Below are 24,140 nucleotides of genomic sequence, written 5' to 3' on the forward strand. Positions count from 1 at the left end.
GTGGGCTGTGCTGTATATAGTGCTCTGTGGGCTGTGCTGTATATATTACTCTGGGCTGTGCTATACATAGTACTCTGTGGGCTGTGCTGTATATAGTACTCTGGGCTGTGCTATATATAGTACTCTGTGGGCTGTGCTGTATATAGAGCTCTGTGGACTGTGCTGTATATATTACTCTGTGGGCTGTGCTGTATATAGTGCTCTGTGGGCTGTGCTGTATATAGTACTCTGTGGGCTGTGCTGTATTTAGTACTCTGTGGGCTGTGCTGTATATAGTACTCTGTGGGCTGTGCTGTATATAGTACTCTGTGGGCTGTGCTGTATATAGTACTCTGTGGGCTGTGCTGTATATAGTACTCTGGGCTGTGCTGTATATAGTACTCTGTGGGCTGTGCTGTATATAGTACTCTGTAGGCTGTGCTGTATATATTACTCTGTGGGCTGTGCTGTATATAGTGCTCTGTGGGCTGTGCTGTATATAGTACTCTGTGGGCTGTGCTGTATATAGTACTCTGTGGGCTGTGCTGTATATAGTACTCTGGGCTGTGCTGTATATATTGCTCTGTGGGCTGTGCTGTATATATTGCTCTGTGGGCTGTGCTGTATATATTACTCTGTGGGCTGTGCTGTATATAGTGCTCTGTGGGCTGTGCTGTATATAGTACTCTGTGGGCTGTGCTGTATATAGTACTCTGTGGGCTGTGCTGCATATAGTACTCTGTGGGCTGTGCTGTATATATTACTCTGTGGGCTGTGCTGTATATAGTGCTCTGTGGGCTGTGCTGTATATAGTACTCTGTGGGCTGTGCTATATATAGTACTCTGTGGGCTGTGCTATATATAGTACTCTGTGGGCAGTGCTGTATATAGTATTCTGTGGGCTGTGCTGTATATATTGCTCTGTGGGCTGTGCTGTATATAGTGCTCTGTGGGCTGTGCTGTATATATTACTCTGGGCTGTGCTATACATAGTACTCTGTGGGCTGTGCTGTATATAGTACTCTGGGCTGTGCTATATATAGTACTCTGTGGGCTGTGCTGTATATAGAGCTCTGTGGACTGTGCTGTATATATTACTCTGTGGGCTGTGCTGTATATAGTGCTCTGTGGGCTGTGCTGTATATAGTACTCTGTGGGCTGTGCTGTATTTAGTACTCTGTGGGCTGTGCTGTATATAGTACTCTGTGGACTGTGCTGTATATAGTACTCTGTGGGCTGTGCTGTATATAGTACTCTGTGGGCTGTGCTGTATATAGTACTCTGGGCTGTGCTGTATATAGTACTCTGTGGGCTGTGCTGTATATAGTACTCTGTAGGCTGTGCTGTATATATTACTCTGTGGGCTGTGCTGTATATAGTGCTCTGTGGGCTGTGCTGTATTTAGTACTCTGTGGGCTGTGCTGTATATAGTACTCTGGGCTGTGCTGTATATATTGCTCTGTGGGCTGTGCTGTATATATTGCTCTGTGGGCTGTGCTGTATATATTACTCTGTGGGCTGTGCTGTATATAGTGCTCTGTGGGCTGTGCTGTATATAGTACTCTGTGGGCTGTGCTGTATATAGTACTCTGTGGGCTGTGCTACATATAGTACTCTGTGGGCTGTGCTGTATATATTACTCTGTGGGCTGTGCTGTATATAGTGCTCTGTGGGCTGTGCTGTATATAGTACTCTGTGGGCTGTGCTATATATAGTACTCTGTGAGCTGTGCTATATATAGTACTCTGTGGGCAGTGCTGTATATAGTATTCTGTGGGCTGTGCTGTATATATTGCTCTGTGGGCTGTGCTGTATATATTGCTCTGTGGGCTGTGCTGTATATATTGCTCTGTGGGCTGTGCTGTATATAGTACTCTTTTTGCTGTGCTGTATTTAGTACTCTGTGGGCTGTGCTGTATATAGTGCTCTGTGGGCTGTGCTGTATATAGTGCTCTGTGGGCTGTGCTGTATATAGTGCTCTGTGGGCTGTGCTGTATATAGTGCTCTGTGGGCTGTGCTGTATATAGTGCTCTGTGGGCTGTGCTGTATATAGTACTCTGTGGGCTGTGCTGTATACTACTGTTTGGTCTGTGCTGTATACTTCTACGTGGGCTGTGCTGTATACTACTGCGTGGTCTGTGCTGTATACTACTGCGTGGGCTGTGCTGTATACTGCTGTGTGGGCTGTGTTATCTACTACACATGCTGTGCTATATTATGCAGGCTGTGCTATATACTATACGGTTTGTGCTATATACTATGCGGGCTTTGCTATATACTATGGGGAGTATATTATATTCTATGGGGAGGCCATGTTATGTACTATGTGGCTGTGTTATATACTATTGTGGGGGAATATTCTATTCTATGGGGGGGCTGTGTTATATACTATGGGGGTGGCTGTGTTATATACTATGGGGGCTGCATTATATTCTATGGGGGGCTACATTATATATTATGGGGAGGTGGGCTGTATTATATTCTATGGGGGGTTACATTATACTCTGTGGGGTGGCTGCATTATACTCTGGGGTGGCTGCATTATACTATATGTGGGCTGCATTATACTGTATCGAGGACTATGGGGAATACGTTATACTATATGAAGAACTATGGGGTGCATTATACTATGGGAAGTGAATTGTAGTACATGGATGACTATGGCAGTGCATTATACTATATGGCGAACTATGAGGAGTGTATTATACTATGTGGAGGACTGAGCACTGTATTTTAATATGGAGGACTATAGGAAGTGTATTATACTATATGGAGGACTGTGGAGCACATTATAATATATGGAGGACTATGGGGTGTATTTTACTATGGGAAGTGAATTGTACTACATGGATGACTATGGCGGTGCATTATACTATATGGAGCACTATGAGGAGTGTATAATGCTATATGGAGGACTATGAGGAGTGTATTATACTATGTGGAGGACTGAGCAGTGTATTTTAATATATGAAGGACTATAGGGAGTGTATTATACTATATGGAGGACTGTGGTGCACATTATAATATATGGAGGACTATGGGGTGTATTTTACTAAACAAGTAAAATGCTGCATATTCAGATTGTTTTTGCTGGAACAAAAATAATTGTTCTCAGCAGCACATCGCGGGTGTAAACTGTAGATGTGCTGCTTATAACATGATACTGTATGGTGATCTGTTAGTGATCTATTAGTGATCGTTCTGTCCCATCATTATTCCTCAGTTGGTGGAAAGAGGCCGGGAAACAAGCGTTGAACAACTTCCGTAATGTCGATCAAACTCATTTAGCGGCCTGAACTCAGCGCTTGTAAATACAACCGAAAAGAAAAGGCCGGAGCAAGCCGTACCCCCTCCCCCCACGGTGTAGGCGAAGGCCTGCATGACAAGGGGGGGGAGTGGGGTAGGTAATGGGTTAATGAGAGGGGAGGGAAGGTTTTTGGCCTGAGGGTTTATGGGAGTTTGGGGGGTGGGATTGGTCACTTCCCGCACTTTTGGATCGTGAGCAGACATACCTGTAATGTCTGGCATTGATTCGATCCTTGAGGCCCTCAGGGCGGCTGCAGCATCGCATCCCCCCGGCTGGTTACAGGCGCAGGTGGCCCACATCATGTCGGACGGTGCAGGGCCGTCCGGCGCTGCAGCGCCGCTGGAGCGGCGTTCTCGGAGGACGCGGCCCCCCGAGCGCCTTTCCCCAGACTCCGGTCCTCGAGCCCCCAGAAGGCGCAGGAGCCCCTCGCGGGACCCTCCAGGCTGGGCGCCGGTAAGATCAGCGGTAGCTCGGTCCCGGCCTGGGAGGAATCCATCTGCCGGTCGGGGCTCAGCGGCGGTTGGCAGGCCTTCACCCCGCAGTGCAGTGGGGGCGGGGCTTCGGCGCGCCGGACAGCGTTTGGGGCCTGTTGGAACGGGAGGCCGCAGCGGTGAGGCTCCAGCCGCGCGGCCTGCCTCGGCCACATCCGGGAGTGCGGCGTTTTCGGTCGGCGACATCAGGACGGGCGGCCCAAGGCAGGACGGATCCGGGCTGGCCCCATCGTCAGTGGCGGGGACCTCTCCTGCATCAGGTCGGCAGGATGGCGTTATGGCGGCAGGCGCTGGAGCGGATGGGAGCTGGTGTGCTGCCAGCACATCCACGCAGGCACCATTCTCCTCCGGAAGACAGAGTCTGGCACCTTTATCTGCGGTGCCTGTACCTGGACAGGGCACCCTTGAAGACCTCCTGGGATCTCATCATCGGTTGGATTCGGGCGGATCGGTCGTGGACGCGGCGAGCCGGGGACGTCTGGATGCCAGCACTTCGGCTGGGGGGACTACAGATCCCTTGCAGCCCAGTGAGTATATGTCTGTGTCGGGTCTGTGTACTCCTAATTTGGCATCGCCAGCTTTCATGGGTAGTCAGGGGGTTGGTAGTGTTGAGAGGGTGGCGGGCGATGCTGGTTCAGTGGGGGTTCGTGAGCTTTTGGGTAGCGTGCAGGGTTTGTTATCTAGATTAGAGCAGAGTATGTCCGCTCAGAGACATTTGGCTTGGTTGAGCCCGCAGGTGGGGGCTTTTGGGGCAGTGGGGGCTCCAGTTGTGGCGCCTGCACCGACATCAGTTTCAGTGCAGACGGAGAAAGAAAAAGAGTGTAGGGTGCATGTAGATGACAGGACTCACGGCGAAGTTTATGTGTGTTTTGAGGGCCCCCTAGGGGCGCATCTTAAGAAGGAAGTTAAAGAAAAGATTGCGAAGGACGAATATGTTGAAATATTTTCGTTACTTCCGTTAGAGAAATTTAATTTAGATAAGAAAAAGAAAGATGAGGGTAAGAAGGAAGATGAGGAAAAGCGGCGGTGGCGCTTAATTCCTCAGACGTTCGCTAACTGGCTGCAGGCCTTTGCCATTCTGGCTAGTGTGATTGAAGAGAAGGCACCCGAGAATCGCTCAGGGATTTTCTGTTACTTGGACTCTATTCATGAGGCTTATAGGGTTTATGGTGGTCAGGCGTGGCTCAGGTATGACGAGCAGTTCAGACAGAGGAAAGCGGTTCGGCCGGCACTTCGCTGGGATCAAAAAGATATCGGGCTTTGGTTGCGGGTGATGGCCCAGTACAAGTTCGGCCATCCCTTTCAAGGAGGGGCCGGAGGGTCCGGCCAGGGTTTTCAGTCCGGTGCCTCAGGGTCCTCTGGTTCCGCTAGCCAGGCAGGGGCTCAAAAGTTGGGTGTTTGCTGGCAGTTTAACGAAGGCCAGTGTAGATTCGGGGTCAACTGCAAGTTTAAACACTTGTGTTCTCACTGTAGCGGCTCCACACACGGGGCGGCGAAATGTTTCAAGAAGGGTAGAGGGAAGTCAGGAGCCAGTAATACCCATGGGGGTGACACCGGTGATGTGGGAAAAGATGGTCCCTTATCTAAGTAGATATCCAGATAGGGAAAAAGCGGTGTTATTGTTGTCAGGTTTTCAAGAAGGTTTTGTAATTCCGGCCCCTTCGTTTGAGGTCCCTTGTGTTAGGAAGAATTTGCGGTCGGCTTTGTTATATGCTGATGTGGTTTCCGAAAAGTTGCGGAAGGAGGTTGCTTTGGGGCGGATGGCGGGCCCGTTTGAGTTACCGCCTTTTGAGGATTTGGTGGTTTCCCCTTTAGGAGTTGTGCCTAAAAAAGAGGAAGGGAAATTTTGTTTGATTCAGCATCTGTCGTATCCTAGAGGTATGTCAGTTAATGACGGGATTGACCCTGGGCTTTGCTCAGTGGTTTACGTGTCGTTTGACTTGGCGGTTGAATGAGTTCAAAAAGCCGGAAGAGGGGCTCTGCTAGCTAAGACAGATATAGAATCCGCTTTTCGTTTATTGCCGGTTCATCCAGATAGCGTTCGACTGCTTGGTTGTTTTTGGGAGGACCGCTTTTTTGTTGATAGGTGTTTGCCCATGGGGTGTTCGCTTTCTTGTGCGTTGTTTGAGGCGTTTAGCTCCTTTTTGGAGTGGGTGGTTCGTGACGTTTCGGGTTGTGATTCCGTCATTCATTATTTGGATGATTTTTTGTGCGTCGGCCCGACTGGGTCTGACTGTTGTAAGAAGATTTTGAGAGCGATAGAACTGGTGGCGCATCGTTTTGGAGTTCCGTTGGCTCCGGGTAAAACTGAGGGCCCGAGTACGTGTTTGTCTTTCCTTGGTATTGTGATTGATACCATTCAGTGGGAGTTCAGGTTGCCCATTGACAAAGTTGTGACTTTGCGCGAGGAGGTGCTGCGGGCTTGTCGTTTGCGGAAGTTGTCATTGAGGGAGTTGCAGTCGCTCCTCGGAAAGCTGAATTTCGCCTGTCGTGTTATGCCTATGGGCAGAGTTTTTTCTAGGCGGTTGGCTATGGCTACGGCAGGAGTTCGTGCTCCTCATCATTTTGTGCGGTTGTCGGCTGACCATAAGGATGATCTGACGGTGTGGAGTAGTTTTTTGCAGAGCTACAATGGCCGGTCGTTGTTTCAGGAGGGAGTGGTTGACAATGAGTCATTGGAGTTGTTTACTGATGCGGCCGGGGGGTCAGGGTTCGGTGCGTATTTTCAGGGGCAATGGTGCGCAGCACAGTGGCCGGCTTCGTGGATTTCTGCTGGTTTGGTTCGGAATATCACACTTTTGGAAATTTTCCCTATTTTGGTGGCGGTGCATTTGTGGTAACAGGTTTTTCGGAACAGGCGTGTTCGTTTTTATTGTGACAACATGGGGGTGGTTTGTGCGATAAACAGTTTGTCGGCTTCGTCGCCCCCTGTGGTGCGTGTGTTGAGACAGCTGGTTTTATCGTGTTTGAAATTGAACGCGCACGTAACTGCGACACATGTTCCTGGGGCTCAGAATTCCATTGCCGACTCTCTTTCTCGTTCGCAGTTCGAACGTTTTCGGTCACTGGTTCCAGATGCGGAGGTCGTGGGGTTGGAATGCTCTGCAGAACTTTGGCTTGTGGTGTTCGAGACGCGGAGGCATTGATCAAGTCGTCATTGGCTCCCAGAACGTGGGAGGCTTACCAGGCTATTTGGCTGGAGTGGGTGGAGTTGTTGCGGGCTGTTGGTTGTGGGCCAAGCGAGCAGGAGCAGGCTGGGGTGTTGTTGTCTTGGTTGAGTCGTGGAGCTGCAGAGGGTTGGTCCCCTGCTAAGGTGTCTCGTGTTATGTCGGGTTTGGCATTTGGTTTTAAATTATGTGGTCAATCGGATTTAACTAAGGTTTTTCTGGTAAAACAAGCGGTGAAGGGTTTTCGGCGGCGGCCGCGGCGCATGGATGCCAGACGTCCCGTGTCTTTCAGCTTGTTGGAAAGCTTGGGCGGGGTTTTGCCTTCGGTTTGTGTGTCGGGTTTTGAATTGCGTTTATTTCGGCTAGCTTTTTCTTTAGCCTTTTTTGGGGCATTCCGGGTTGGCGAGTTGGTTTCACCTAGTAAGAATGTTATGGGAGGTTTGTTAGCTCGCGACGTGTTTTTATCGGCAGGGACGGTCGAGTTGTGGCTGCGGCGGTCTAAGTCCGATCAGGAAGGTAGGGGTAGCAGGATTGTGTTAGGTGCTGTTCCGGGGTCGGTTATGTGCCCTGTTGCCTGTTTAGCAAATTTTTGGGAATTGCGGCCTAGTCGTGATCGGTCGTTGCTATGCCACATGGACGGTTCCTTGTTGTCCCGGTATCAATTTACGTCGATTTTTAGAAAGGCAATTGGGTTGCTGGGTCTGGAGGTAGGTGGTTTCGCTCCTCACTCTTTCAGGATTGGGGTGGCGACGGAAGCGGCGTTGGGGGTCTTGGGGTTCCGGTAATTCAGCGCATTGGTAGGTGGCGCTCCGATAGATATCAGAGCTACGTGCGCCCGTAAATGGAGGTGCGTTTTTGGAAAGTGGGGGCTGGATGGCTGTTGTTTTTGGTTGTGTTGTTTTGATTTTCGCTTTGTATTTTTCAGGTTCCTCGCCGTTGTTGGTGTGGATTTTCGGCCATTCATACGTCCATTGGGGAGCGCAGCGGGCCGACGTGCGGAGCGAGGGGCGGCAACTGGGTTTCGGTCGCGAGGTGGCGGTAATCCATTGGTTGGGTTTTAGGGGGTTGGTGTGGCATAGAGTTTCGAAGGAAATTAACGATAGTGTTCGGCTGGACAGGGCTCCAGATGTTTTAGTATTGCACGTCGGGGGTAATGACTTGGGTGCCCGACCATTTAGAGATTTGATAAAGGATATCAAGCAGGACTGTCTGCGTTTGTGGGTATTGTACCCCGGTTTGACCATTATTTGGTCAGATATCGTGCCGCGCAAGCGGTGGAGGAACATGAGGTCTTTGGACAAGTTGAATAAAGCCCGGATAAAGGTTAATCGGGTGGTATCTGTTTTTGTGGCCAGGAATGGAGGTGTGGCGGTTCGGCATTTCGAGCTGGAGAAAGGGGAAGGGGCCTTTTGGTTGGCCGATGGGGTCCATTTGAATGCGGTGGGTATGGATTTTTGGGCCCTCGCTATTCAGGAGGGCATTGAACGGGCTATATTTTTTCGGAGTGGTGGGGTCTCGGGCCTTTGAGGTGTTCAAAGGGCCTCTCATTGTGGTGGCTGGGGGGAGTCCTGGGAGTTGGTAATAAATTGGTTTGGGGATCCATTTTGGCTTATGGCTCCTCTGTTTTGGTGTTGGTGTCTTTTGAATCTGGTGAATGGTGGTTGGGGAGTTCCGGCAGGGGTGGCCGGATCTCCTGGGATTTTTTACCGTGAACAGGGAACCCTTGGTTGGGTTTTTGGTGCTCCCGAGCCAGGGTTTTTGAATGGCTGGGAGTAAAGTTGGTGTTATGTACGTTCACGGTATGGGTTGTCAATCACCAGATTCTTGGGGCTCCGAGGACTCCTTCTAGCCTTTAAAATGTTATGATTGCTTTGTATCAATGTATTTATTGTTTATGTTTAATAAAAAGGCTACTGTGGCCTATATCATTCCAAAAGAATTAATGTGGTCATGTCTTTATTGTTTATAGGAATGATAGATGGGGGCCACGGTTGGGAGAAGAGGTGTGGGGGGTGGGTCTTTTACTTCAGAAGACTACCCCGTCGACAATACCAGGGTCATGCTTTTGTGTGATGTGCAATATGTTAGCATTTGGGGCCCCATTTTAAACTTTACCTAGGGCCCCACTTTGTCACCATGTGACAAGTGGGCCTGTGTGACTTCAAATGCCAGGGCTGAATTTTAGTCCCAGTCCGGCCCTGCTCCCCACAATCTGTATTTTTCACTCTCCCCATAAAACACTGGGCTAATAGTTAATTCTAAAGGAGTTTCAATTTTATGCAAAGCTCTGAATGAGATAGATTTAGGTGATAAACTACCCTATATGAAGCACTGGGAATTGGAATTAGGCATATCCCTAGAACCGGACGAGTGGAGTGTGGGTTTGGGAGAGGTACAACGTGTATCCTCGTGTATAAACCATCTTGAACACTTGAAAAAGATACACCTACGATGGTACCAGTGACCAGCGAAACTAGCTCATTGTTGTTCCACATATCCTCACTATATTTGAAAGGATGTGGGGAGAAAGGTACATTGGGTCATCTGTGTTCATTTTGTCCCATAGTCACTAAATTTTGGGATAGGGTAGCCAATCTTATTAAAAAGGTTCTCATGATGCAGATATTATTGGACCCCAGCTTAACCCCTTCATGACCGGAGCTTTTTTCGTTTTTGCGTTGTCGTTTTTCACTCACCTCCTTCCCACAGCCATAACTTTTTTATTTGGTGGTCAATATGGCCATGTGAGAGCTTAATTTTTGCAGGATGAGTTGTAATTTTGAATGACACCATTGGTTTTAGCATGTCATGTACTCGAAAACAGGGAAAAAAATTCCAAGTGCGGTGAAGTTGCAAAAAAAGTACAATCCCACATTTGTTTTTGGCTTTTTTGCTAGGTTCCCTAAATGTTAAAACTGACCTGCCATTATGACTCTCCAGGTCATTATGAGTTCATAGACACCAAACATGTCTAGGTTCGTTTTTATCTAAGTAGTGAAAAAAAATTCCAAACTTTGCTACAAAAAAAAAAATTGTGCCCGTAGCGTCTCCATTTTTCGTGATCTCGGGTTGGGTGAGGGCTTATTATTTGCGTGCCAAGCTGACATTTTTAATGATACCATATTTGTGCAGATACGATCTTTTGATCACCCGTTATTGCATTTTAATGCAATGTCACGGCGACGAAAAAAAAATGTAATTCTGGAGGTTTGATTTTTTTCTTAATATACAATACATGATTACTTGATGGAAAAGCTGAGATCACAGAGCTATTGATATATTGCACAGATATCCTTTGTTAGTTATGTGGTTCCGCCAGCCATGTTGACAGGTGGCTATTTGTGTTGAATTTTGAAAACTTAATAAAAATTTATTGGAATAAAAACAACTCTTACAACTCGGCATGACCCAGTTTCCATAGTACAGCAAAACAATCACTGAGTGGAGAAATTGTGACAGAGCTAGATGAAGTGCAGGAGGGAACAGAATGCATGATATTAGGACATTGGGAGTAATTTCCTGTTTTCAGTCATACAGGTGTGCTGCCACAACTGCAGTCACCGTTCAGCACAGAGTGAGCGACAGCTATAAGAGGTGAAACAGTATAGAATCTGCTGTCAGCTAAGGCTACTTTCACACATCCGTCGGTACGGGGCCGTCGCAAACCGTCGGCCCGATGTACCGACGGACGTTGTGCTAAATGTAGCACAACATGGGCAGCGGATGGACTTTTACAACGCATCCGCTGCCCATTGTGATGAGCGGAGAGGAGGGGGTGGAGTTCCGGCCGCGCATGTGCGGTCAGAAATGGCGGAACCGACGGACAAAAAAACGTTACATTGAATGTTTTTTTGTCACGACGGACCGCAAAAACACGACGCATCCGTCACACGACGGATGCAACGTGTGTCCATCCGTCGCAATCGTTCATTAGTTAAAGTCAATGGCAAAAAAACGGATCCTGCGGCACATTTGCAAGATCCGTTTTTTGCCATAATGACGGATTGCGACGGAGGGAAAAAGACGGAAGTGTGAAAGTAGCCTAAGCTGCTGAGGTCCAGCTTAGAGCTGCCGCTCTGTAACTGTAGCCACACAGGGGTGCCTGTATGACTCAAAGCAGCAGCTCCAGGGAAGAATAAAGATAATTTTTTCCAGGTAGCTACGCTTTCAGTACAGAAGCTGGGCACCTTTCTAACACTATTAACCTGCAGATTAACCCTATATCTGCAGTTTAATGGTGGCATCATCCGACGTGATAAGTTGCATTGATAGTTTATTAAGTTTTATTGGTTTAGTCTGACAATGTGACCAGATATGTTAGTGCACTCCTGATCTAAATAAAGATGTCCGTATACATATTTTCAGGAAATGATTATAGTAACAATATTTGCAGATACTGTAGCCCACAATATGAAAAGACATATGAAACTGGAGAAGCAAGAATTACAGTATATAAACAGCATTTAGAAGAACAACTGCTTGAAAAACAAAGGTATATAGAATATCAAACTTACCTAAATGGTAGTGGGAAAAAAACAGACATTGTGTATTAAGCTGCAGCTATTACCTTAACAACATCTCTTCTGGTGACTCCTTCAAACACCTCCAGCAGTTTTAGGTGGGAAGCTATAGTAGGACATTGATCCAGACTATTTCTAAGAATATTTCCAAGCTGATGTTCCAGGCTCTGCCAAAAGATAAATTAACAAAATGTTAGAAGGCTGGTAAGTGACAGAAGTTATGCTGAGGAGAGATGTAATTGATTGCATCCTTGAATACTCTTACATTTGTGAAATAATATATTACTGATTTTTAAAAGGTACCTTTATTGTAGTTCTCAAGTCAAAGAAAGCTTTCTGGAAAGTACTATTTTTACCAGCAGTTAAAACATCAGTGATTTGATTCATAAAAGATTCTTTGGCTTGGCAATATGAGCTCCAGATTTCTTGCACCATAGCATCAGAACTTGGGGTTCCGGCACCACCAATAACCGCCACGTCATTTAAAGCCTCAAAATGTTTCATTGTTTCCACCACATCAAGAACATCGTTGCACCTAAAAAGAAATGCAGAAAGATAACAAAACTACATTACAAACTTTATCTTCTCGATGTATGGGTATGCCACAAATACAGCAACCCCGTACATTTTTTCATTCAACAGATAGAAATAGCTCAAGCACAATGTGATCAGATAAACTAGTCAACTAGAGATGAACAACTCGATTCGCACTGCAGTGGTCTGGCATCCAGTTCGGTCCTCTCTGAGAGGCAGACTATACTTTCAGGGATCATATTTATAGACTTCAAATGGTGAAATGTACTTAAAAAGTCCATACTTCCACTATGATGAGTTTTATGGTTTGCTTCTGAGAAGGTTTGTTTCTTCTCATCCACCCCTTTAGAACACACGTTAAAGGGAACCTGTGAGTAGATTTTTAATTCCAAACTTATCGTGTATGGTTAGTAGCCAGACAGCCCAGGTGGTTATTTTATTTTGTACTGTGATTAATTTTGCAATGTATGAATTTAATAAAGCAGGGTGTAACCAATTTTGAAACTTATCCACCATTTTGAAGTTACGTTCGTATGTAGTGACATGTATTTACAGGACCCTATTTGCTACTAAGCCCTGGACATCCAGTGCCTAAAGCTGCAGGTTGAGCGGCCGGTTCTGGCATGAATGAAAAAAAAATACTATTTTTCTATCTCCTTATACCTCCACCAGATAAAATAACAAAAACGGCATCTTTATGGAGGGAAGGGGTTGCATTAATTGCATTCACTTCATTGAGACATGAATACAAATGAAAATTTGAGTGTGCTGGCACTTCCAGGTTTAGAGGAGCACTACTGCACTCCATGCCCCAACAAGCAGTGGTGGGATAAGTTCACCACGCTGCATCATACTGCTGATGTCATTATAACACTGCTAAAGTGGCAAAAACGCAGAAGCTGTGGCAAGAAGGTAAGCAATCACAGAGTTGAAGATAAAAGGAATTTTCACTATACATGGGAAATGGGGAGGGTTCGTCATACAGAGTATGAGATAGTGTGAGGGCACAGTATGGAGACTGGGTAGCATAGAGGACATAGTGTCAAGATGTTGGACAGAATGAAGAGGGAGTAGCTTAGGGGGACAATCTGAGAAGAGCACAGCATGGAGAGGTACACTGCGAAAAGGGGAACACAGGGGTGGACACAACATTGGTGTAACAACCTGCGCAACTGCTCAATAGATAAGGGGCCTATTTCAATCCCCAAAGCAGCAAGTACATTTTGTCACAGACACATTAACAGGTGTATTATCAGGAGCTATTGGACTGCAAAGGGCTTATATACTGTTGTTGCACAAGGGCACCCTGTGGGCACAGTATGGGGAGAGACACTGAAGAGGGGGCAAAGTATGGAGAGGGGCACTATAAAGAGGGGTCACAGTATAAAGGGACACTGTGGAATGGGGGCACAATATGGAGAGATGCATTGGAAAGAGGTGACACTATGGAGAGGGGCAGTGTGGGGCAGTGTGGGAGAACAGCGTGAAGAGGGTTCACAGTATGGAGAGGAACATAGTGAAGTGGAGATATAGTATGGAGAGGGACACTGGAAAAAAGGGAACACAGCATAAAGAGGGACTCTGTGAAAAGGGGACACAGTATGGGGAGTGGGCACCATGGAGATATGGACAGCATGAAGTGGACAGTGCAGTGTGGAACCACGGTTCATAAGGACTACGATTTGGCAGTCATAGACTATAATGGAGGATGATGTGGAAATTATAATTCATAAGGGAGGGCCATGTGTTGGTTACACATCATAATGAGGATAGTGTCTTGGTTGTAGTTCATAAGGAGGACGATGTTGCAGTCATAATTCATATTAGCTCTGAGTGGCAGTTATAATTTATAAGGGGGGCTGTGTTGTGGTCCTAGTACATAAGTGATGATTGTGTGATAGTCAAAGTACATAAGGGAGGAATGTGTGGCATTACTAGTGTGCATTTCTCTGACTGAGAAGCTGCTTCCAGAGATTATTTTAAATGAAAGGTGCCATTACCAGTGAGAGACGTGTTATGACTGCCAGTCTACTCTCCTGATCTCACTGCAGAGCTGTGTGTAATCACAACTTACACAGTACAGCAAAGTTGAACAATGCCTCTTTATAAACATCTTAGTAGCTACAGTTCTCCTCTCATAGGGCTGTTAGCTCAGCTATACTCCCTTCAGATCAAGTGATTAACTAAAGCCTCCATATTTTTTAGATAGCTGTCAATCAAAACCAATCAGCCAATTGTTTGGCTAGCAGATATCTTGCTAAACTCTCTCATACACAGGGGTGCTCACTGTGGAGAGCTGCTGCCAGACATCTCTTGTGATGACTTACCTCTTAGCAAACAAAAGGATCTGCAGTCTGAAATTTGATGTTCTATATCCTTATCTCCTCTGACAATCATGTGACAGGGCCCCCCCCCCCCCTCCCATGCACGTTTGCAAAAAATTATTTTTATTATTTTGTAATTATGACCATCTCACCGTTCCATAAACATGTTCATATTTTGGAAACAGGAAGCATTGTGCAGAGGCCATGGAGAGTCTATCCAAACTGACTCCTCACTTTCCAGAGTCTTATCATCAAAGAATTGATCTCCTCCATACACCCATGGAGTTGGTACTTCATACATGGTAATGCTCTGAGACATTTCCAACGACTGTTTGTTTCTGTGAAAAACATAATTATTTTGTTATATATGGTTACACATACTGTATATGGTATACTTGGTCACATCTGTCATGAGGTGAGATGAGCAGCTCAGGACCAACCAATATTCCTATAACCAAAAAGTATCTCGCTGAATAAGAGAGATGCACCTAAGTATCCCAAGATAAACAAAATGAAAAATGGTGCTACAAAATATCGCACAAACACATCAACTTTATTAAATATCAACTTTATTAAATATATTAAATATAAAAGTGACTAAAGCATTATCCTATAAGTGAGTACAGCTTAGTGGGAAGCTGGAAGGGGATCAGATGCATACCTCACAACTTTTAAAGAACAGAAAAAGGGGCAAATTATGTGATACAAATTTCTCCTCTGCATCTGACAACTCATCACAGCGGGCGCAATGACATCACTACAACAAACCCAATGGACCGAGATGTGCAGAGGATCTGAAAACACCATGTAGAGACAGTGAGCAGCGGGGGAGTTGGCAGAGGTGAGTATTTAATTATTTTTGTTTTAATGTGGAGCATATTTTACTGTATGGTGCACTGTGTGGGGCCATTATACTGTATGGAGCACTATGTGAGGTATATTATTCTGAATGGAGCACTATATTGGACCCATTATACTGTATGAAGCACTATTTTGGGCCTCTATACAGAATGGATCACTATGGGAGGCCATTATACTGTATGGAGCAATATGTGGGGTGCATTATTTTGAATGGAGCACTATATGGGGCTCATTATACTTTATGGAGCACTATGTGGGGCCATATACTGTATGAAGCACTATGTGGGGTGCATTATTCTGAATGGAGCACTATATGGGGCTCATTATACTGTATGGAAGGCAATGCTGGTCCACATTATACTGTATTGAGGACTATGTGGGGATTACAGTTGGCGGGAGAATCATACTGTGATGGGGTCATCATTCTTTGTCGTTGGAGATTGAGGGAGGGGGTCCAGTAGGGTCATCATAGTGTGCGTGTGGAAGGTACTATGAAGGAATTCACTGTGGGGGTATTATACAGTATTTGGGGGCACTTTTGCTGCATCATACTTTTTTATATGTATTATTCAAGTTTTTTTTTATCATTTGCTATTACCATATATACTCATGTATAAGTCAACCCAAGTATAATCCGAGGCACCTAATTTTGCCACGAAAAACTGGGAAAACTTATTGACTCGGGTATAAGCCGGGTATGCACCGTCACCTCATCCCTATCCTGGTATGCATGGCCTCCTCATCCCTGTCCTTGTATGCATTGCTCCCCATCCCTGTCTTTGTACGCATAGCTCCCCGTTCCTGTATGCATGGCTCCTTATCCCTGCTCTTGTATATATGGCTCCTTATCATCTATCCTTGTATGCATGGCTCCCCATCCCTGTCTTTGTATGCATGGTTCCAATAAAAAAAAACACATCCTACTTACCTTCCCTGCGTGCCCTCGCTGCATCTCGTTCCGTGCCAGCAGCTCTTCCCTCCGAGCGATCACGTGTCCCCGCTCTTTAAGGTAATGAATATTCACTCCACGCCTATGGGAGTGGAGAGAAGTGAATTTTCATAACCTTAATGAGCAGGTGACACGTGATTGCTTGGCCAGAAGACCTGCTGGTGCCAGAACGAGAAGCAGCAAGGGAGCGCAGGGAAGGTAAGTAGGATGTGTGCTGGAAGCTGGCAGCTGCAGCTGTAACTGTGCGCACTATAAGAGAAATGAATATTCACTGCCAGCGCAGTGAATATTAATTTCTCTTTAGCAGCAGGCACAGGCTTTAGCTGCAGCCGCCGGCTCCTGCCTCTGTGACCCGCTGCTCTGCCGCTCCCTCTCCCCGTCTGTCTTTCTGGGATGATGACTCGTGTATAAGCAGAGGGGGGGTACGTTTTCACCACAAAAAAAAGTGCTGAAAAACTCGGCTTATACACGGGTATATACGGTAAATATTTAAATTGTGCCATATGTTTTTGCTGCTCTTACATAACATATTATATTATTCCAATATTTTATTCTAAGATCTATTAACTAAAATGTACTTTGCTTGTGGGACAACCCCTTTAAGTCTGTTTACATATGAAAACGTCCATCATTATATTTCATGATGCACATAACAAAAAGCCGTTGCATTTTTAAAATCAAAGCTTTTCTATAGTATTAAAAAATGGAGTCACACCTGCACCAAAAAAAGCATAAAATAAGGAGGAAAACACTTACAAGAAATGCAGCAAACACACAATAATCAGAAAAGGTTATTATTGCATTGTGTGGTGCGGACCCAAGCGGAAAATATAAAGAAAAAAGCATTCGGAAAAATCGCAGCATTTCTACGGCAATCACGCCATTTGTTTTACACAATTTACCTATCTCTGAATCTGATAGCTGTGTTGTACAGGTTGCTACGATTACAGGGTCAACAAATATGTCTGTTATTTGCTGATTTGTGATGTTTATTATTACTTTAAAAAGGACATTAAAAATGACATTTTTATGATTATTTTTTAGCAATTTTATAGGAAAAAAAATCTCTTTTACTCTCCCTCTAGAATCTAAGGACATAGAAATACATTGCTAAGTACAGATGTGCCTCTATGTGCCAGTATCATCTACTTCTGGGGTCACTGCCTGCAATGCAGCTTAAGGCTATGATAACACTATCAGTATTTGGGCAGTATTTCACATCAGTATGTATAAGCCAAAACCAGGGGTGAGATAAAAATGCAGAACTGGTGCATGTGTTTCTGTTATACTTTTTCTCTGATTGTTCCTCACCTGGTTTTGGCTTACAAATACTGATGTAAAATGCTGAAAAAAATACTGATAGTATGAACATAGCCTTAAGTATAGAAAATTCTCCCAGTGCATGCAATTTTGTAGGTTCGAGTCCTGGGGAGATTAATAAAAAAAGGGAAAATTACATTTTTGAAATTTTTTTATCATTTTTTAGTAGTTTTATAAGAGCAAAATAATATGACTTTTTCTCCATCTCTAGGATACAGGACATAGAGATATATTTCTATATACAGATGTATCTCTCTGTATCTGTATCATCTGCCTGCCATACAGCTCAAGATTACCAAATTCTCCTATCTTTATCAATGTGGGCAGTGGCTCATAGCTAGCGCTTCTGGCTGTGAATATGGAGGTTGTGAGTTCAATGCTCGCTAGAAAAGAGAGTTTTTTATTTTATTTATGTACGTGTTATCAGAGAGATGTGGCCCTGCCCACGAGGAAAAGGAGCCACGAAGGTAGAGAAGAGAGTGAGACGAAGTTAGGACAAAAGCCCTGACAGAGCCCACAAATTGGGAAAGTCCTGCTGAATCCAGTAGAGTTTGGAGCTATGCCCAAACCAGAGCAAAGTTGAGAACAACAGTGGTGCAGAATTACTGGTAGTCCTAAGGCTACTATTGGCTGGACAAGGACTCCCTGATAAGAGTGATAGATTGCAAATTGACACCTAGTGTAGAAGATTTGGAGAAGGAATTCTGTCTTGTCTCAATGTAAAATCTGGAAAGGTAGCTGCAGCAAAGGGTGTGCAGAAAGTAGCACAGAAGGATTCTGCTAGCATGGAATTGTATGACTGAGATCTTGTTGAGGATGAAATGTAAAGTACTGTCATGTACAGTGAAGGAAATAATTATTTGATCCCTTGCTGATTTTGGAAGTTTGCCCACTGACCAAGACATGAACAGTCTATAATTTTAAGGGTAGGCTAATCTAAATCATTAAGATTTTGAGGCTGTCGCTTGGCAACTCGGAGCTTCAACTCCCTCCATAAGTTTTCTATGGCATTAAGGTCTGGAGACTGGCTAGGCCACTCAATGACCTTAATATGCTTCTTTTTGAGCCACTCCTTTGTTTTCCGATGGACAGAAGTGTGCGTTAAATGCCGCTGTCAAAGTTTGACAGCGGCATTTAACGAGTTAATAGCAGCTGATAGATCGCGATTCCACCCTTGGCTGTTCCGGGCACATGTCAGCTGCTCAAAACAGCTGACATGTGCCGGGAAAGATGTGGGCTCATCGCCGGAGCCCACATCAACGGCAGAGAAGCGACATGCGCTGTACTAGTACAGCACAGGTTGCAAAGGGGTTAAGAATAAAAAAATTTAAAAATAGTGTCAAAGAACACTTGTAAACAGATCATTGGACATGCAAAATACTAGGCCAAGGGTGAGGACACAAGAACGCAGAATGACAAAATGACTAAATTAATCCATAGTAAATAAGCATGAAATATTAGTAATATATGTCATCATTAATCCAGTTCCAATTTCAAAGAAATTCAAGCATATTAAATAATAATATCATTATGCAAACAGATGGCGTTAAAGTGTAGAAGAAAAATTTTAATAGTATGCTGATATCACTGAGAGAACACAAGTACTGTATATGCATGTTAAGATGGGTGAAAATAAACATGCTATTGTAGGAATGGTTACAAAGAGTGAAAGTAATTTCATGGCTTACCTATGTAAGGGGTTGTCCTGATCTGAGTCTGTAGCCCTGACGCGCGTTTCACATAGGCTTCCACGTGGGGCTATGTGGCATCATGTATAATGTGTGCATTTATACAGTATACACCTGCTTACAGGTGTATGTGTTTGTGTTTCCAGTCATGGTTTCAGCACTTGCACAGTTGCGCACTGGCCACTGGTCACATCACATCTGGCCAATCTCGGTGACAATGTGGGTGAGGGAAAATATCCCTGTGACATCAGTACCCAATGCTGCCCTCGTATGGATGCCGTCCGAGATGTTGGCGGAGCGGGGCTACACCACGACCGTGCAGGTGGCAGCAGCCATTTCTCTTAACGGAAAAGTTCAAGGCAAACATGTATAAATATGAAATCAGTAGAGATGCGAACGTGAAGGTGAATGATATATAGTGAAGGAAAAGGAAGGGACAAGGGAAAAAAAGAGGAATAGGGAAGAAAAGAGAAAAAGGAAAGAGGGGAAAGGAGGTAAAACAAAAAAAGAGAAGTAATAATGATAATAAATATGTGTAAATTAAATACAGTAATAATAAATAATACGTGCAAGTGATGTATAATGACCAAATTAGTCACTCTAATATAAGTGATCACTACATGATAATAAGTACAAGTAATGAGTACCAAGTTGATCACAAAAATACACATGCTGAAAAATATACTGCATATATGTAGGATAGAAGACCGGGCTGTGGGTGCTGAAAGGGCACCAGGTCCGGAACTGCTGGGGCCGCACCTACTGTTGCAGGGGAGAAATTGATTGAGGATGGAGCAAACATTGAACCCAGGCAGAAGGGGCGTGGTGAGTCAGGAAGGTACAAAAGGGATTGCGTGGGAAAAGAGAGGGGCTTTCCCGCCAGAAAGACGAGTCAGAGAGGACGGCGCTGAACTGCGGGGAAGGATAAGCTGCATAGCAGCGATCACGGCCGGGCACAGTGACGGTGCCCGGGTTTCAACGGACGTGCGGAGGAACCTACGCTGAGTGGAGAATTGTGGTGAATGTCCCTTTGCAGAGCTTCAGCATAACGGACTAGGGGCTCAGCGGGTAAGACCTGTAACCGCCCGCTGATGCCAGAAGTGAGGACATCTTGTTAGGCGGGGAAGCTGGAAGAACACAGCACCGGCCTCAGCCGACAGCCGACCAACCATCTGACCCAGGAGGAGAAACGGACAGTGGACTCACACTAAGTGGAATTAATACATAGACTGCCATTTTGAATGAATGTTTCCCCATGTTTTTCCCTCATGCTTTATTCGTTTATTTCCTGTTGCTCCCTGCGAGGAGGTTGTTCCTGTATTGATAAATAAGTAATTGTTAACCCCTGCTCTATGCTTCTGTGTCACTGCATCCGATTACCTGTGTTACATTTGGCGCAGTCAGCAGGATGCAGTCTTTTGACACAGACGCTGCAGACCAATCCACCATGAGTGCCCCGAGGTCCAGCTTACCATTGGGGGCCATGCTTAGCAATCTCGCAAAGTTCACAGGGCGTAATATGATGTTGTGGGACTGGACAGAGAGGGTTAAGAGTATGTTGTGGATGCACCCCATGACCCCCGCTATGCTGGCTGAGACAGCTTTAATGACCCTGGTGAGGCCCTGTACTCTACTATGTTCCGCCCCCTCCCCCACAAACGGGATACATTGGATAAGGTGGTGCAGATTCTAGAAGAAATGCATGGAGATCCCACTGATGTGGGAAAGTTGCGGATGCGATTGTTTCACTGCGTTTAGAGGGAGGGACGATGATGCAGTATATCAATGAGATGCAGGAGGTGCGTGCATGCGCACATCACTAAAAGGGATAATGTGGGGACGATGGGAGTGGGACCCCCCGATAGGATATTGAGAGATCAGTTTGTGTCGGGTCTCAGGGACGTGCCGCTTAAGAAGGTTTTGCGAGAACACCTACGCACTAGCCCACGTATTACCTTCCTAGAAGTAGAGGGGGAGGCGCACATGAGAGAGCAGGAACAGGGGTGGCAGCCCTAGCAGGGATGGTCCGGAGCAATGAAGTACCTATCCCACCTCAGCGTTAATTAATAGGCTGAGAACCAGATGCTCTGCATTCCTTGTGTGAACATGCCACATACAGAGTATGTATCTTAGCGCATTGGTGTACCACACGGCCAATCCCTGATTGAAGGCTGGCTGTTTCATTAGGTATTGCACCTGTGCATTTGCTATTTTATTTGGGTCCGCTGCACCCTGCTTGTGCATTTGTATTGAGGCCCATTTAGACAGGTAAGCATCTCTGCCTGTTTTTGGTGTGTTGTCTTGAATTTTTCCTGTTTTGGTGTTTTTTACCCATCCCACCTGCAGCTGAGCCAGAGTGAAATACAAGAAATGCGGAGTGAATGGTCCAGCTTCAGCGGAGCCCCTGCTCCGGCTCAAGAACCATCGAGAGCAGCCCCCCCCGCAACAAGATAGGAGTGAATCATATTAAATCATGTAAGTGCGGGAGCTCTGGGCTTTCACAAAATGTCGGCAGAGCCCCCGCACCACCGAATACCCGCAGCGGCGCACACCTGAACACCTCCTCATCCCAGCCTGCGGCCTGCAGCAATGCTCCACTCTTGCGTCCGCCAGCAGCGACCCTGGGACCCCGCTTCACTGCAGCCACCACCCCCGGTAAGCAATAAGGCTACGTTCACATTTGCGTTGTGCGCCGCAGCGTCGGCGCCGCAACGCACAACGCAAACAAAAACGCAGCAAAACGCATGCACAACGCTGCGTTTTGCGCCGCATGCGTCCTTTTTTTTATTGATTTTGGACGCAGCAAAAATGCAACTTGCTGCGTCCTCTGCGCCCGGACGCGTGCGCCGCAGGGACGCATGCGGCGCAAAACGCAAGTGCGACGCATGTCCATGTGCCCCCATGTTAAATATAGGGGCGCATGACGCATGCGGCGACGCTGCGGCGCCCGATGCTGCGGCGCAGACCGCAAATGTGAACGTAGACTAAGACGCATGGATTATAAGAAGCACCACCATTTTATTAAAAAAAAGTATTTTTTCCTATTTTTCTCCTCAAAATTTGGGGTGTGTCTTAGAAACCGGTGTGTCATATAATCCGCAAAGTTATATATATATATTGTACCATAAATAAATATTTTAATAACAAAAAAGTACACATATTTGGTATCACCGTATCCAGAATGGCCCGCCCTATGAAAATGTCACACTAGTTAACCCCTTCAGTGAACATTGTAAAAAAAAAAAAGAGGCAAAAAACGATGCTTTATCATCATACCGCCGAACAAAAAGCAAAATAAAACGCAATCAAAACACGAATGTAAATAAAAATGGTATTGCTGAAAATGTCATGTTGTCCCGTAAACAGCAAGCTTGCCATACAGCTCTAGTAGCGGAAAAATAGTAAAGGTATAGTTCTCAGAATAAAGTGATGAAAAAATAATATAAATAGTTTTTGTTGTGTTAAAGCGCCAAAACATAAAAAAGGATATAAATATGGTATCACTGACACCCACATACCATTCCATCAAAGTCTGCATTCCAAAATGTCACTCCTTCCTTTCTGAGCCCTACAGTGTGCCCAAACATGGGACCAGTATCATCATGACTGTTGGCTCTTACAATGGAGTCCGCTGTATTCTTTGTAATTATTAGTGTACCATATATTTAGAATATATACATTAATACTATTAATTAAATATTGTGTGCACAGCTGATGATTGTTTCATGGTCAACATATGGATAAGGCTAGTTTCACACTAGCGTTTACTGCATTACGTCGCAAATCCGTTTTTTTGCCGAAAAAACGGATGCGTCAAAAAATTGAAAAACGGTGACAAACGTATGCCACGCATCCAGCATTTCGACGGATCCGTCGCAAATCCGCTAAACGTTTCCGTCGAAAATACTGGATGCGTTGCATACGTTGTATCCGTTTTACCATCCGTTGTATCCGTTTTTCCGACGGATCCGTTTTTAAAAGGGGAGGCTCCCAAAATTTGATTGGCTACTGGAAAATTTGAAAAACTATATAGTACTGTATTTACAGCCCATCTTTGTGGGTTTTAGTTTTGTGGCAGCGATGGAAGGTGTTCTTGGGAGGATTGCTAGTTTGGTTACCGACGTTATCTTTGAGACAAATCGCCTGGATATCATAGTGCGGGAGAAGGAGGCGGCAGCGGAAAGGCGTAGGATGCTTCTGCAGCAACGGAGACGAAGACGAATGTGGATTCATCCGATTAATCAACTACGGATGACCCGGGGTGTCCAGTCCACTCTGTACCTGGAGTTGCGGCACAATCCACACAAATTCCACAACTACGTGCGGATGAGGATTGAACATTTTGATTTTTTGCTTGCAAAACTGGAGGATGTCATCCGAAGACAGGATACAAGGATGAGGCTTGCCATCACACCGGCGGAGCGGCTGATGGTGACCCTGCGGTAAGCCTCTTTTTTTTATTTCATTGCTGATATTGAATGTTATATTACATGCTGCAGAAAATACTGCGCTGGCATATTGCGCACTATTTTCTGCAGCATGTAGTTTTGGTTTTCTTGGCGGACATTCAACTGCTTTATTTAAATGTCATTGCTGATATTGAATGTTAACAGACTGCAGAAAATACTGTGCTGAAATATTGCGTTGCATTTTCTGCAGTTTTTTTTTTTTTTGGTTTTTTTGGGTTTGATGACATGCAACTGCTTTTTTCCTGTCATTGGTCATTTTGAATGTTATATTACATGCTGCAGACAATACTGCGCTGACATATTGCGCACTATTTTCTGCAGCATGTAGTTTGTGTTTTCTTGGCGGACATTCAACTGCTTTATTTAAATGTCATTGCTCATATTGAATGTTAGATAACAGACTGCAGAAAATACTGCGCTGAAATATTGCGTTGCATTTTCTGCAGTTTTTTTTTTGGGGGGTTTTTTGGGTTTGATGACATGCAACTGCTTTTTTCCTGTCATTGGTCATTTTGAATGTTATATTACATG

At 45.3% G+C, this 24,140-nt stretch overlaps 1 protein-coding gene across 1 annotated transcript in view; it reads right to left on the reverse strand.

Annotated features, from left to right (window-relative positions):
- The window catches only part of LOC143817709 (uncharacterized), a 281,558-nt gene that overhangs the window by 188,380 nt on the left and 69,038 nt on the right, over positions 1-24,140 (reverse strand). Inside the window, exons 10-12 of the mRNA XM_077299196.1 lie at positions 14,475-14,660; positions 11,768-11,999; positions 11,512-11,631 (exon numbers count right to left, since the gene is read on the reverse strand). Of these exons, the coding sequence (XP_077155311.1) occupies positions 11,512-11,631; positions 11,768-11,999; positions 14,475-14,660 (538 nt within the window). The remainder of the gene's footprint in view (positions 1-11,511; positions 11,632-11,767; positions 12,000-14,474; positions 14,661-24,140) is intronic.

Source organism: Ranitomeya variabilis, chromosome 3 (genome assembly GCF_051348905.1).
Source record: "Ranitomeya variabilis isolate aRanVar5 chromosome 3, aRanVar5.hap1, whole genome shotgun sequence".
NCBI lineage: Eukaryota > Metazoa > Chordata > Amphibia > Anura > Dendrobatidae > Ranitomeya > Ranitomeya variabilis.